The sequence below is a fragment of the Fukomys damarensis genome, unplaced genomic scaffold, assembly GCF_012274545.1.
Source record: "Fukomys damarensis isolate Sample0158 unplaced genomic scaffold, DMR_v1.0_HiC HiC_scaffold_24, whole genome shotgun sequence".
In the NCBI taxonomy this organism is placed as follows: Eukaryota; Metazoa; Chordata; class Mammalia; order Rodentia; family Bathyergidae; genus Fukomys; species Fukomys damarensis.
In genome coordinates this window covers 31,761,137-31,777,530 of record NW_022900936.1, presented here as the reverse complement: position 1 = coordinate 31,777,530, position 16,394 = coordinate 31,761,137, and the positions used below count along the sequence as shown (strand labels likewise).

General features: G+C 32.9%; 1 protein-coding gene across 1 annotated transcript in view; it reads left to right on the top strand.

The window, feature by feature from the left end:
* Gbe1 (1,4-alpha-glucan branching enzyme 1) overlaps positions 1 to 16,394 on the top strand; it is a 267,726-nt gene that overhangs the window by 186,476 nt on the left and 64,856 nt on the right. Inside the window, exons 10-12 of the mRNA XM_010602875.3 lie at positions 1,094 to 1,192; positions 6,012 to 6,122; positions 7,810 to 7,981. Of these exons, the coding sequence (XP_010601177.1) occupies positions 1,094 to 1,192; positions 6,012 to 6,122; positions 7,810 to 7,981 (382 nt within the window). The remainder of the gene's footprint in view (positions 1 to 1,093; positions 1,193 to 6,011; positions 6,123 to 7,809; positions 7,982 to 16,394) is intronic.

Here is a 16,394-nt window from a genome sequence, read left to right as displayed (position 1 = left end):
ATTACTTTGGGATTCTTATACCTAATTTAAACTTATTAATCTATTTGATTAATTATTTGATTATCAATAGTTTTGATAATCTCCCATTGGGCAGCTTGTACTTTGGTGGTGCAAATGGACCTAATCATTTTTATCAGTCATTTTACTACTAAAAAAAAATAACAGCAGAAAGGTCCTAGTTGAAAATAGTTCACGTCTAAGTCTTGATTTCACCATTAATGGTCCTCTTGTTTCAAGAGCCCTTCACTTCAGTGGCCATTGTCTCAATATTTGCCAAACCAGAGGCTCCACTCAAAAAGCTCTTCCCACCCATTCTCCATATATCTTACTGTGATAAAAGCCATCTTGTTGCTTTACATTTAATGTGTTAACTCATCAGGTAGTGCTTACAGATACAATCTATGTCTGTGGAGTATATTATGGTAGACTAATTAATGATCAGCTTGAGTGGGAATTCCCAGCTGATCTGAGTCATCCTGGTTCTTGGTGTAGAAGACCCACACCATAGGGTTGTTGCCAGAAAGTCATAAAGAGAGAACAGGAGAGGAAGATTGTGTGCTGTTGGTTTTCCTGGAGAAGCTTGCCAAGGCTGGTTTTCCTGATAAGAACTTGGCTGTTCTCTCTGTCAGAGGAGCCCAGGTCCTTGCTGTCACCAGGAATGGCTGCTGTTCTCTTGGAGGAGATCTGGTCTTGGCCTTGAGCATCACTTTCTGGCTCCAGTGCAGATCCCTCAGCTGTCTGGCACAGTTTGTTTACCCTGCTGGGGCAGGCTTTCTGGTTTCTACCACTGGCCTTGGGGTCTTCCCGATGGACTCTTCCAAGGCATTTCCATGGAATCCAGGCTGTCTGCTGGATTCTTCAAATCTCTAGTGTGTGGACAGATTTCTTGCCTTCTTCTGCATTTGACCTCTTGAGTGAGTATTATAAGATAATCCTATATATTATGTGTCCTGCAGTAAATCTACTCCCTTGTGAACCATAGACTAGAACATATATGGAGAGAAACACGTAGCAGTTACATTTCACATGTACTTTTGTGTTTATAAAATGTGTGAGCGAGATGGATGGATAATGCTGATGCACTTTGTTTTAGGATGTGTCAGGAATGCCTGCTCTGTGCTCTCCGATTTCCCAGGGAGGGGGTGGTTTTGACTATCGGTTAGCCATGGCAATTCCAGATAAATGGATTCAGGTAAGATTTCATGTCAATATTTATTTTCCCTGTAGAGACTCTGCTAGTTTATTCTTCAGCTTTTTTTTTAGTTATAGATATTATAAATTAACTGTGATTCTCCTATTGGTGTGTTGATCCTTGTGCTTTTTTCATAAGAGATTTTCATTAATATAATTGCTTGCAACTTTAGTGCTGATACTTTAAACATGTTGAACATTATCAAAGCATTCATTTCTGCTGCAACATCACCCATTAACATGTCCCCATATACTGGAGCCACCTGTGATAGATGGTGACTGTCCCATTGGGCAGCTTGTACTTTGGTGGTACAAATGGATCTAATCATTTTTTTCAGTCATTTTACTAATAAAAATAATAGACATCCACCCAATGGAACAGACATACATGTACCACAAGTGGTCCAAACTTCCCAGGAGTAAGACAGAAGAAGTACGGCCCTGTAATGAACTGTGTTAATGTAGAAGTTACTCTTTAATTCCCTGTAGTTGCTGTATACTATGGCTTTGCCTCAAAAAATTTAATTTATCTGTTTTTTTGTTCTGAATTTAAAATGTCTTTACCTTATGCCAGATAATAGGAATGAATACTATAATTATACGTGGAACTTTACACATTATTTCTCAATGCAATTTTATTAAATTTAGTGATAGTTCAAGTGTGGATTTTATACACACTCGATAAAATATACATAAATATATAAAAGCACACATATCTATATATCTATATCTATATCTATATATCCTAAAAGGTGAAAGTCAATTTAGGTTTGATATGGAGCATTTCTGAGTACCTACATTTGCAATCATGGGCTGAGTATGTAAAAGGAATCAGAAATATATACATAAAGGTATCTAATGAGTACTACACAGGCATGAAGTGGACCCATGAGTCTACAATGGTACAATTGCTTAACTTTTTGTAGAAAAGTCAAAACCTATTTTGAGGGTGTGATTATTGTAGTCATCTCCTACTAGCTTTCTTGTACCCATAAGGAATTTGTACAGTGCACAGCGGTGATATTTAAATCTCTACAGACATGACTTCTGCTCTTTCATTTACAGTAATTCTGTGAACTACGCAGTACTTCCTTAAACAGTGTTTTACAGAGATTGTTAGACTTAGAAATCAAATGTAAATTACTTAGGCTTTAATCAAAAGGTAGCCTTGTATTTGTTATCATTTTTTAAATGCTGTGGTTTTCAAATTTCTTTCCTTGGTGTAAACTTTATCAGTTCCCCTGTTTTAATATTTGTAGTCTTCAACATAATCTACTTTCTCTCAGACGTTTCAAATCTTACTTGTTAGCCTCTTCCTAATGAGGTTTATTTTTTAATGCAGATTCAAGAATATTTCAAAATGTACATCAATGTAAAATATTTTCCTGTCACTCATAGCTCACAGTCATATTTTTTTGTACTTGGAATAGTGATGGACTTTTTTTTCCAATTCGTTAAATTTAACCTAATAAACATTTTACTACTTCATATGTTCAAGGAACTGTAGAAGGCAGTGCCACATACACATATTTAATAAACATTTGACTCTCTAATATATGTCAACTTTGTTGTATCTCATTTGATTTTACTAAGTTTGAGCCACTAAGTAGTTATGTAATGGCAACATATAAATATAGTAGAAATTAGGAAATGTATCACTTCTGTGTTCTGATTTATTAACCCCACCAAATATTTACTGAGTACTTAGTACTTAAACTTTTTATATTGAGATAATGTACATTCACTTAGTTGTAAGAAATATCTTCCTCAGTGGTGCCATCTTTCAAAGCTACTGTACTCTGTAATAACCAGTATATTGACATCGATCTGTTCAAGGCACACAATGCTTACATCAACACCAGCTAACCTCATGCAGCCTTTTAGCCATATGTACTTTGCGGTTACCCTCAAATTTCTGGCAACCAACCACTTATACTATCTTATTGTGTCATTTCCGGAATGTTTTATAAATGAAATGATGTAGTATGTAACATTTCTGCATTGATATTTACCCCTATCAAAATTCTCTGGTGATTTATCTAGGTTATTGCATGTATCAGTAGCACATTCTTTTTTCATTCCTGAATAGTATTCCACGGAATGGTATACCACAGTTTGTTTAATCATTGATGCACTGAAAAACATTTAGATGGTTTCCATATTGTAACTAGTATGAATACAACTGTTATAAATATTTTATATAGAACTCTTTAATGACTATATGTTGTATTTGCTACAGGATAAATGCTCAACAGTATAATTACTGAGTCTCATGGTAGTTACTTATTTAAATTTTAAAGAGACTCATCATACTGTTTTCCAGAGTAGCTGTACCCTTTTACATTTCCAATAGTGATATATGAGAGATCTTGATTCTTTATGTTTTCATGTGCATTTTTATTGGCATTGTTTTATTTTAGCTAGTCTGGTAGGTATGAAGTTATTGCTCACTGTGGTTTTAATATATATTCCCTAAGTTGTTTATGCTGGTAAAATATTTACATGTTTTTATTTGCCTCTATATATCCTCTTCAGTAGGATGTCTGCTTATATCTGGACTATTTTACAATTAGATTGTTTATTTACTGTGGAGTTTTGAGAATCTTAATATGCTCGATTCAACTCCTTTGTTGCATATATGATTGACAAGTATTTTCTTCCCATTTATAGCTTATCTTTTTATTACTTTCATATGGATTTTTTGAAAAGTTTTTATTTTTTTAAATACTTTAATGAAAGCCAATTTATCATTCTTTTTCCTTTTGTAGCTCTTTGTTTTGGTATTATGCTTAAAAATACTTTGGCTCTGCTCTATTTTCAACTAAAAGTATGATAGTTTTAACTATTATATTCCCATCCATTATCCATTCTGAATTATTTTTCTATGTACATGATCCATTTTGAGTTTTTATTCATATGTGTGCAAGATATAAATATCTTACCTTGATTTAATTTGTGGTTCCTGTCTGTGAATATCCATTTCTTCCAGCATCATTTGTGGAAAAGTCTACTCTTCCATTGAATTACTTTTGGACCTTTATCAAAAATTGCTGAGGTATACCTCAGGGGTAGAGTGCTTGCCTGGCCTCTACTGGGACCTGGACTCAGTCCCTAGAACTGGAAAACAAAATGGTTGGACGTATTCATAAATGCCTGTACATTGGTTTCCCTTTGTTGTTATGTGTAATTACTAAAAACATAGTGTCTTAAAACAGCATAAACTTAGCATTTTACAGATTTGGTTGTCATAGAAATGGTTCCTACCAAGCTACAATGAAGATATTGGAAAGGTATTTATTTCTCCTGGAGTCTCTAAGATAGAATACATTTTATTTGCCCCTGTTAGCTTCTAAGTGTTGTTTGTGTTCCTTGGCTCACGGCCTCTTATTCCATCTTCAAAGTCAGCACAATAGCATCACAAATCCCTCTCTCACTCTGGAGTTCACATTTCCTGTTTAGAAGGATCCATGTCATTAATTTGGGTCAAAAAGGATAATCCAGGATATTTTCTCCATATTTATAGCCTCAACTTTAAGTACTCTTTAAAGTCCTTTTTGCTCTGTCACTCATTCACAGGTTGTGGGAAATTGGGTGTGAACATGTATAGGTAGCTCGTACTCTGCCCGTGGTTATTTGCCTTTTGGTGCCCAGTGATTCCCAGTGGGACTTTGGAGACTGAATAAACAGGTCTGAACTCCATAGGGAAGTAACTCAGCAAAGGAAAATGTAAGAAAGATTCTTAAAACTTCATCCAGATATGAATTCATCTCATCAGAGATTCTACTGAGTTCTTCCATGTATCTGTAGTACAATCTGGTACCAAAATGGGATTAGGTAGGTAAAAAACAACCACAAGTTCAGCTGTTTAAAACATTGCTTAATTATTATCTTACATTTTCTTCAGAGGAGAGCCACATGTTCACAGATTTCACTAACACTCAAGGTGAGGGAATTGCACAAATCAATTAGCAGGGGAGAGAAACAATTATAAGACCATTTCAGTGAATTCATTTGTAGAAAGAGTATTTTGCAAAAGAGAGAGGCTGTATTCAGTACATAAACATGAGGAATATCAGCTTTTATAGTATAGCCTGAGAAAGAATTTTCAGGATGTTCAGAGTAAATGAAATAAAACAAGAGTTTCAGTGGATAGACCAAGAAAGGGAGCAATTCTTGGTAAGGGAGACAGTCAACAGTGCCCTGTGCACCAACTGTGAAATGGAGTAAGAGCAGTTACTGCCCCAGGAGATGACCATCTAAGACCTTGGCAAGATCAACCCAGTCAAAGCAATGTTAGCCATATAAATCTGGTTGAAGAAAATGGAGTGGAAACAAAGTACAGTGACAATTATAGTATTTTATGGTAATTAACATTTAAACTTTGAAATGATTGTTTTAGTGATCCTTGTTTAAAAATGGAAGAAAACATTCTACCCGTTAAAACTTTTTATTCAAATCTAAACATGTAGCAAGTATACCTCTAATTTGTGAAAGTTACAGGAAGACATTGCACTATTTCACTTTCGTAGGCACTGATTAGGAGGTAGCACTAATTACAGAAAGAACGTTGCAAACATCTGTAACTGTGATTTAAACCATCTGTACAAAAGCCAAATACATACACATGGTACACCATTGTCAGATATTCTAACTAAAAGCTGTGCCTTCCTGAAAGATTTAAGCTATGATATCCTTGATATTTTGGTGAGTTAATATCTACATGTCAGACATTTTGCAATTATATAATGTATGCCTTTGAATTGAGATTTAAAGAAAACTAATGGTTTACTCACAGGTTTATTTTTCTGTCTTGCAACTAGCTACTTAAAGAATTTAAAGATGAAGACTGGAATATGGGAAACATAGTACATACCCTCACAAATAGGCGCTACCTTGAAAAGTGCATTGCTTATGCAGAAAGCCACGATCAGGTAAAGGAACACATGTATAAATTCATACCTCCCTCAGTATGTATCACTCTGTCATTCTTAAAAACATATCTAAGCACAAGCTTCTATAGTTTAGTACAGTTACTATAGCATATTTCATTCATATGAATATCTTTATATGAAAGAAAGCTCACACCTGAAAACATTTTAATTTTCTAGATCTAGAAATTCTAGCTTTATAATGCAGTATGTTTACCCTGCCACATTGTAATTAATAATTTGTATATTACCTTTGGAAATGTTATATATTTACCTCTATCATAAAGGAGAATATTTGTGTTGATCCAGTATAATTTTATTTTCTATCTTAGGTTTCCTTCTTTTAGAGTTTTTCTTTTATGCCCAGGACAAGTTTTCTCATTTTTTCCTGTCATGAAAATCCTAATTGCACCCCTTACAGCTTCATTCAGTCTCTCTAATGCAGTCTAAAGTGCTGTCCAAAGAGCAAGGCTTTTCTTAATCCAGATCTGTTGGTTTCAGCTTGTCATTCAAGGTCACTCATCCTAGAGTAGGCCATTACCTAGCCAACTGTCTAAGCCTCTGTTCTAGAAAACAAAGGCTGTTTAGCTATAATCTTCATACACATCAAAAATATAATTTGTTTTATAAATAAAAAGAGCAGTAAAAATATTAAATTCCTAGAAGTATCACTATTAGGAAGTATCCCTATTAGGAAGACTGAAAATAAAGAATAAATTTCTCCATTTCAGCAGAAATTAGCCATTTCATGTAAACATATATTTTTTAGATTTTCTCTTCTAATGACTAAGAAAATATATGTAACTAGGAATTGGTTATATAAAACCATAAAGAACAAAAAATTAGAGGAATTTATAGATCAATGGATGCAAATTGAGGCTATACTCTTAAGTGAAATAAATAGGAGACACTTGGGTACCAAACAGTTTCTCTGATGTGAAAAAACTAAAAGTAAGGTTGAAATGGTATAATTGATAGTGTGAAATAGGAAGAAAATAGCTAAAGGTGAAGTGGGAAAGGGAGGGGAAAGAAAATAAGGGAAAAGAAAAAATGTGAAAAAAAAAAGATTAATTTGTGTTCTACATTTCACTATATGCTATTGTATCAGTGTTGAATTTGCTTTAATTACCTAATTTTTAGCATGAGTAATTGAGAATGTTAGGAAGTTTCTCGGGGCATTTCTGAGCTGCTTGCCTTCATTATCTATTATCATTCTTTGATAAAACAGACTAAATGTAGATTAAATAGCAAATATAATGAGGAACCAAATTTATATTTTTTAAAAAAAGGTAGAAAACATAGGACATGGTGGCACATGCTTGTAATTTTTGAGAGGCTGATACATAGTAGGATAGCAAGTTCCAGCCCTGCCTGGGCAATTTAGTGACTTAGGACAACCTGTTTCAAAATAAAAAATAAAGGGGCTGTGGATGTAGCTCAGTGCAAAGGCCCTGGGTTCAATCCTCAGGATCACACACACAGAGTTCTAAAAACACATATGTTGGTCTCTGTTTTTACCAGTGCACCATCAGCATAGAAAGTAGCCATTGGAAAACAGATGAAATTAGTAATAATGAATATACCTCTCCTGCCTTGTCTTCCCCTGTGCACTTTGTGTTATTCTGGCAGCATCTGTACTGCTTCATACCTGTGATCTTCATTTACCTCAGTGGCTTTTTTATTTCTGTAGGCACTGGTAGGTGATAAGACATTGGCATTTTGGTTGATGGATGCTGAAATGTATACAAACATGAGTGTTCTAGCTCCTTTCACTCCAGTTATTGATCGTGGAATACAGCTTCATAAAATGATTCGACTCATTACTCATGCACTTGGTGGAGAAGGCTATCTCAATTTCATGGGTGAGTGTGAGTTAAGCACATGCCTTATCTGTTTAAAAGGTTAACTAATACAAATTGACATATATCATGCAAAATATTTTGACTTGGCTTTTCAGATTTAAAATATAAAATCATCTTTATTTCTCTAATATACAATCATGTGTAAAGTGCAAAGTTAAACTACTCTTCGATTATTAATATAGTAATAACATGATGCAAAAGCATACTCTAAAGCTGGCATCTTATTGAATATTACTGGAAACATGGATGCTGAACTGCGTTTTTAAAAGCTGAAATTACTGTTATCGTGAATTTAATCATTCTGTTTTATTATTGTCACATTGTAGGTAAAACAAAAAAAGTAGTTGTCATGTAGTTACATATTAAGCAAATATTATTGATCTTATTTGAGGTAATTGTACAATGGGATACTTGTGTTGTAAATGTGAAAGCCAAGACTTAAGGATATTGTGATGAGCAAACTATTATATTTATAAATACAAAAAAGGGTAATTTGAAGGTCACTAATATCTAGTGGATGTTTAGTGGTAAAATATAAAAATTAACTATATAGTGTTTCTGTTCCATTTGTCCAACAACAAACATTTGAACATTTGTGTTTTAGGAAATTTTAACCACTTTTAGGCTAGACAAAGACAGAAAGAAAAATACATACAAAAAGAATGACTTTTTTCTAAGATGAAAACCTTTATTCTATGTGAAAGTTTTGGTATGAATACGAGCAATACCTTTGAGTATATTCTTTTCTTCTCAGAGTCACCCAAATTCCTTAACATTCTTTGCCTGCCAGAAAATGTTCTCCCTGACTTGTGTGGTTACACCTTCCTTGTGAGCCAGGCAGAAGGCCAGGTTTCCCAGGGCAACTTTGCAGCAGTGGATCCATAACTAAATTAACCTTAGTTCCTGAAAACCAGCTGGTCCTATCTAAGCATTATTCTCTAATGTGACCATCTCAGTAACCATTGGTTGCACAGTGAATTCATTCAGCTATATCTTGATGTAAAGTTTGAGCCTTTGTAAATATATTCATTGACATGTAAAATATGAAGACTTGGTGGAGAGGGTTAGTGGTAGATTTCTGTTAGTGAGTTAGTGGTAGAGGGTTAGTGGTTTGTTTTAGAAAGTATAATTTATTAATTTCATTTAGAAAGTATAATTTATGAATTTTTATAGGCTATGGAAAGACTTTCCTTATATATGTAGAAAAGAAAAGTTTTTCAAAGATTCAAAATAAAATAGATGTCTGTATCCGTGATGTCAGTCTTATATCATTAATTCTTGTGAAGCCCACTGTATCTGAAAATTAGAAGTCCTGACTCAGTCACTGTTTTATACTGGAAGTTGTATAGTTGACATCAGTTTACCCTTGCCAATAGTGTCAAGAGTTGGAGCTATATCTGAGTCCTTTTCCTGAGGCTGTTCTCTGTTGAAGACATGAACTCTGGCCTGTGGTGCAGAGCGAAGCTTTCAGGAAATCATCAGAGTAAAACAAAGCTATCTGCACATCACAGAGACTTAATGGCACTGTTTAATTTAAAATCACTAGCTTTAAGAGAGGTCTGATAAAAGTTCATGATGTCAGCTGTTTCCTGTGTCTTAGTCAGTGGTTTCCTGAGGGGGAAGCATCTCTTTGAGGACTAAAGAACTGACTAATATCCAGGAACTTAAGAAACTTTCTGAGATTTATACAACACTTTACATATAAAGTGATATATATTACTAATATATAATATATTATATTACATTATATTATATAAAATGTATTACTAATATATAATATATTACATTACATTACATTATATATTATATTGTATATACTTATATATAATTATACAATATGGAATTATATATATATATTACTAATATGTATCAGTTTATATATAATTATATATGATTATATGTATAGTTATATTTACTATGTATAGTTATATAACATGTATATACATACTATATACAGATTTATATGTGAGATATGTAATATATATATATAATATATATATATATATCTCCAACCTAGGACAGGCTGTGTCTGTTCTTTATTGGAAGCTCTTCTCATATAATTCTTCAGTAGTGACTAAACAAACATAATTACTCCTGATATCCACCTGAAAATAAATGAATTGACTGTGATATCAAATATAATTTTGAGGTTATTCTTTGCTTTAAGACTAAGAGATCTTTTTATTCTTATTTTAGTCTTTAAAACAAATGGTTTCTAACCCTTTTAGAGCCTTTATTTTTTCCTCATTATCTAAATCTAATATTTCTTCAACTTTGAAATCATTAATCTTTTAATGACTGTATAATTTCTGAATATTGGTGTTATTTAATGAAACGTAATGCTTGCCCATATGCTGTCATGGCTGTAAATATCTGTTTCCCTGTTTTCTGATCATGTCTTTGTCTTGCTAAAAGTCTTCAGTAACTACTGTGACCTGTAGCTAAACTTTCAGCCTTCATGGAAATTCTCTACATGGGGATCCCAGTGATCTCTCAGCTCCAGCCAAGCAAGCTGGCTTTCAGTTTAGTCAGTGTGCCAGTTTCCTTGCTTGCTGAACTCTGTACCTTATGTTTCCATCCTCTTCCCCAGACTGGAATCATCCCATTCAGCACCTGCTGACCTGACCAAATCTCTTTTCTTCAAACCTCATTTCCTAGGGAGGCCTGTTCTAAAGCCTCCTACTGGATTTGTGTTCCTGTTGTCATTTTTTTATTACTCTCCACTTACTTTATGGGATTAAGAAAATAATTTTTGAAAAACTCTTAATGTATGACTTCCTTGATAAATTTAATATGGAGTGAAAATAGGGATCTTTTGTTTATTTCTTTTTGGTACCAAGGATGGAACTCGGGACCTTGCATTTGCGAGATAGGCATGGTGCCTCTGAGATATATATAGTACTGGGTATCAAACTCTGGTCCTTGTGCTTACAAGGCAGGCAGCAGAACTACTGAGCTAAATCCCTAGCATGATCATCTATTTCTTATTCACTTTTGTATCTCTAACAACTACCATGGTACAAAACTGTCATGATTTTCTTCAAAGGCTACCATATGTGTTTATGGAGGGTGGTATTACCTTGTAATACTTTTAGTATGTATTCATTATCTACAGTTACCAGTTGTAAGTTTTAAAAAGTAATTTTTTCAAGGAGCATATAAGAAATTAATACTTAAATTTGGTGTAATTCCATCTTTTTAAAAAATCTTGTTTCATGACATGTTATTTAATATAAAAGTCCTTCTAAAATATATAATTTATTTCTGGTTTAAAGCATAGCAAAGGGCGCTGCCTGCCTCACAAGCACAAGGGCCTAAATTCAATCTCTAGTACCAAAAAATACAAATAAATAAATAAATAAATAACAAAGGGTGTGTTTTGGTAAAAAAATCAGTATTTTTCCATTTTATATTATGTGATGAATTAAGCCATTTTCTGCAGTTTTATTGAGAATTAATATTACTTCTCATTTTTTTATTCTCAATATTACCTGTTGAATATTGCTTCTAGAACAGCCTTATATTTTTATATGTGAGAGGTTTAAGATTACCTTACTTTTTTTCATTTCTGAAAGAAAAATACTGATAGCATATTCGTGTCTGTGGTGTAATTTGTATTTGTGGTATATATACACACACAAAACATCAAGTTAATATGTTTTTCTGATGTATCTGAGCACGAACTTTCTGTACACATGTACAACATTCACGCCTGCACACCTATGAGAAAGGAGTGGGGAGGGAGTATGGAAAGAGAGAAGTTAGAGTCATTCTAAGGAAAGTTCAATTTAACACACTGATGAGTTTGAGATATATATCAATTTTAACTATAAATATACTTTATTCACTACATATTCTATCATGTGTTTTAATACAATTTATAAAATTCTTCATTTTACAGACATATTTTTGTATCTAATGTGTACCAGGTATTGGTAAGTAATATATTCAAAGCTGAACAATAGCTCTTACCTTCAGGCTTAGTAACCTGCCAGTATGTTTATATTTGTGCATGCTCTACTTGCAGTATCAGAAGTAAACAGGGGTTGTAAATATGTAGGGAACTGGAGATGGAGATTATTGGTGGAATTAATGAGCTGTTTCAACCAGACCAATTTGGAATAGCCATGCAGTAAGATCAACACAACTCAGTATAACTGAAGCAATGGAATGATAATGTGAGGTTTAAATCAGTTGAGAATATTAAACTTCAAATAAGAAAAAAACAAAACAAAACCCTGCAACCTAAAGATATTATTTTTTGCACATTGGAAAGCTTTGTTTTGTTTTGCTTTTTGCAGTACTGGGGATTGGATCTAGGACAGAGCCTGTACATTGAGATACATCCCCAACCACATTTTTTATTTGAGACATGGTCTCACTAAGTCACTAAATTGCCCAGGCTGGCTCAAATTTATAATACTCCTGCCTCAGCTTTCCAGAGTGCTGGGATTACAAGCCTTCAACACCACTCCTGTCAATTTATTAGCAAGTTTAAAGAAAAATCTGTGCCTTTTTTCATTCCCTTTAAAGTATTGTGAACTCTTTGGTAAGAAAGACCTGATATTAATGGTTGACTGGCTTTACAGTTTTTTTTTTTTCTTTATAACTGAAAGGACAGGGTTCAGACAAACTAAGCATGTTAATATTGATAATCTGTAAGAATATCCTGATTACTTTTTATAATCATTGGATAAGTGTTTTTGGAATTAAAAATAAAAATCAATTAAAAAACACATGCTCATATTTAGAATGACTACATTGAACATATATCATCTATGTGCAGGTGAAACAAAAAAAAAACAATTAGAGAAAAATAAAGATAAGAATGTATATTAGCTAAATATGGTGGTGGTACTCACCTATAATCCCAACTACTCAGGAGACTGAGCAGGAGAATTCCAGTTTGAGGTCAGTCTGGCAACAGCAAGATCTTGTTAACAATAATAGCAACAAAAGTTTTAAGTGTTTCAGTAATACTGACTGTGATAATAATCATAACAACAGCAATTGAGTATCTGGTTATCATTGAATGATAGCCTTTCCTAATCTAAACAATGGAGGCAGACAGATCAGAGTTGGGTGGTCTCATCATGTGAGTGCTCAGGAATTGATATGAAGAGTTCTGAGAAGATGAATAAATTGTCTGCTATATGTATTGATCATGCTGTCAGGAATAAAACCACCAATACTGCACTACTAAATCTGTATAATGCCAAAATTATGACATTTACAGAGTTTTGTATTAAAGATTGCTTTGAATTCTAAAAAAGAAACCAAATGTTTAATTTTTTAAAAATATGTATGTATTTTGAATTAAAATTAAAATTAAAATATTAGTATTAAATTATGTATCTAAAATTGGTAAACAAAATAGAATGTAACTTTTATCATCAGCCAACTAAAAATAAAATAAAAATTTATCATAAACTAAAAATGAAATAAAATTACTTAATATTTTAATGTGAATTTTAATAAAAAAATAAAAAGTGCTATCAATGTGTTTACAAGATGTTTTTTGTGTGTAAAACATCTGACTTCTTAGAAACCGTTTAGTAGCTACACTACACTAAACTACAGCAATAGTAAGTAGAAAGTTACAGTGGACAACTAATGCCAAACATTTTCCTTATTTGAAGAAAGCAAGTCTTTTATCTAAACTTTAAGAAATATTTTAAAAATAACTTTTATGATTTTTTTTCTGGTACAAACTACAATCTTTTTGTCACTAGCTTGCTGCCAGTTTGATTTCAAAGGAAATTGTTTTGTTTCCTTCCTGGTTTGACTTTATCTTCATTACTTTTTTCATATATCAGTAGAGATTCAAACACAGAGTGACCTGAATCACTTCTAGGTCTGTCACGTTCATATTTTACTTGTTAAGAAAGCCTTTGAACTAGAAAAGCCGGGCTCATTTCGTGGCAGTAAAGAAGTAAAAGTAGGTGTTCAAACTTCCTTTTATCTGTTGGTGCTAATTTAACAAGACCTTCTGTTTTCTTTTTTTCCAAATTGTGACTGGGAGCATCACAATCATACTGAACTTCTGATTTAGATAAATCTCGGCACAAAGTATAAATCCACTTTCCATTTGGAAAATTTGTCAATGTGTGCACATGACAAGAGAGGTGGAAAACTTTTGGACACTTCTCAAAGCACAGCAGTTCTCCTCTGTTTTGACAAACTGCACATCAGTCCTCGATGGGATCATCCTCCTTCCTTGACTCCCAACATGAAGGGGTGACTTCTGGGAGTCATTGAGCCACTCACACTTCCCATTGGAGGGATTCTTCTGGTCAACTAAAGCAGGAGTTAGGGCCAGGGATTTAGCTCAGTGACACTGTGCCTGCCTTGCAATCGCAAGGTCCTGAGTTCAATTCCCAGTACCAAAAAAAAAAAATTAAAGTAGGAGCTATTCTTGGAACAGAAGCTTTGCTTTCTGGCTTGTCATTTTCTTCTCCCTTTGGGGATTACAGCATTATAGAAGAGCACTTTTTAAATGAGTACCCCTTTATTCCATTTGAAATTTTAATGCTGAATATAATTCTCTGGATATATTTCAAAAGAAAAATGATTCAAATTTCTCATTAAAAAAAAAACAAAACTGAAGTAGCAAAGTTAAATCAACAAAATGATCAAGATTTCACCACTATATATATAGCTCCGTAATCAAGAAAACTGAAAACCCACATTGTCATCATGAAACATACATTCTCCATGATATTAGATGCTAGCACATAAATTAAATGTAGAAAAATGTGGAATCAACTAGACTCATTTATTCATACAAATTAAACTCATTTCCATGCACAGTTTCTTCCCTCTGCAATACAGAAACATTTTTAAAATTGAAAATCAAGAAAAATGAGTAAGGTGTAAAAAATACTATTGGGTGCATATAGCTCTTAAGAAAGTAAAACTAAACTGCTGAAATTCTGTCTTCTCTTATTCATCCATTTTAAATTTATCTCATTTTTTTACTTTCAGAGTATTATGCTGCTTTTCTTGTTAAAGAGTGTTTTAGATACTGAATGTATACTATTTTAATTTTGATTACTTCTATTAAAAGCATTGTGTTATTGTTATCTTTTGTACAGAGTGGGATAGAAGATCAAAATGAAGATTTTTTTTTCTTGTCATTTTCCAGCACTTATGGACAGGTTTACAAAGAGAATTATTTCATGGTTTTTATACTCTTTAGAAACTCATGCCTTCTTTTATTCTAACCAGAGACTTAAGAAGCAGTGTTGGTCCAATTTCTGCCAACCTACTGAGTTAGCAGAATGCTTTAAAAAGATATTAGTTAGTTTCTATGTATATTTGTCTAATACTATTTAAACTGAAATATTTTTGAAATGTCATATTTTCTAGTTTAAATGTTATATATATATATTTCATTTTACTTTGTTTTTAAAACTATAAGGGTCATAGTTTTGAAACCAAAGTAAAATTTAACTCCTAATGACATATTTAAATTAATTTAAATTATGGCCCCTTAGTAATACTAATAGCAGTAATAACTACACTTAAAACATGAATTTATTTCCATACTTATTTTAGAAATATGTAAAAAATTTCCATGTAATTATAAATATTCTGTAAAAAGTAATTGACTAGTGAATTGAGCTGACATTTATTATAGATATTTCCTAATATTGATCATGATCAATTAGTATTCCTTTTAAGAAATTATCCTAATGTGAAATAGGAAGAAAAGGGCTAAAAGTATAGGGAAGTGGGAAGGGTAGGGGAAAGGTAATAAGGGAAAAGAAAAAATATGAGAAAAGGAAAAATTGGAAACAAAGTCTTTATAAATAGGGGAGGGGAGAGGGGATGAAGGGAGAGCAGGAGTATGGGCAAAAAATGAGAACAAAGATCCGTCATGTAAGGATACAAAATGAATGTAACTACTGTATACTGAAAAATTACCAATAAACTCGATAAAAAGAAATGTATACAAAATATACTTTCACATTTTTATGTGAGAAGTAGTTGGAATATTTGTGGCATTAAAAAATTTTATAGCTTCTAGTGAGTGCCAGTCTGTGAGAACATTCTATCTCCATTTGCATATTGCACACATACACATATAACTATTTGTTTGCACACATATACATGTATTCATACACCTACATACACACAGCCACATACACACAGAGTCTTTAGAGTGCCATCTTGAAAGCCAATCTTTTAAGAGCAGTCCATGAAGCATAAGGCATTGGGGAACTTTTAGAATCTTTGCTTACATTCACTCACTCATTAATTCAATAGTTATTCAGTACATATACCTTCTATGCCAAAAATTATTTCAGATATTGCACTAAATGTTTGAAATATTGCCATGGACAGAATAGATGGAGTTCCTGCTCTCAGAGAACTTAACCTCTATTAGAGGCAACAAATATAAAATGGCAAA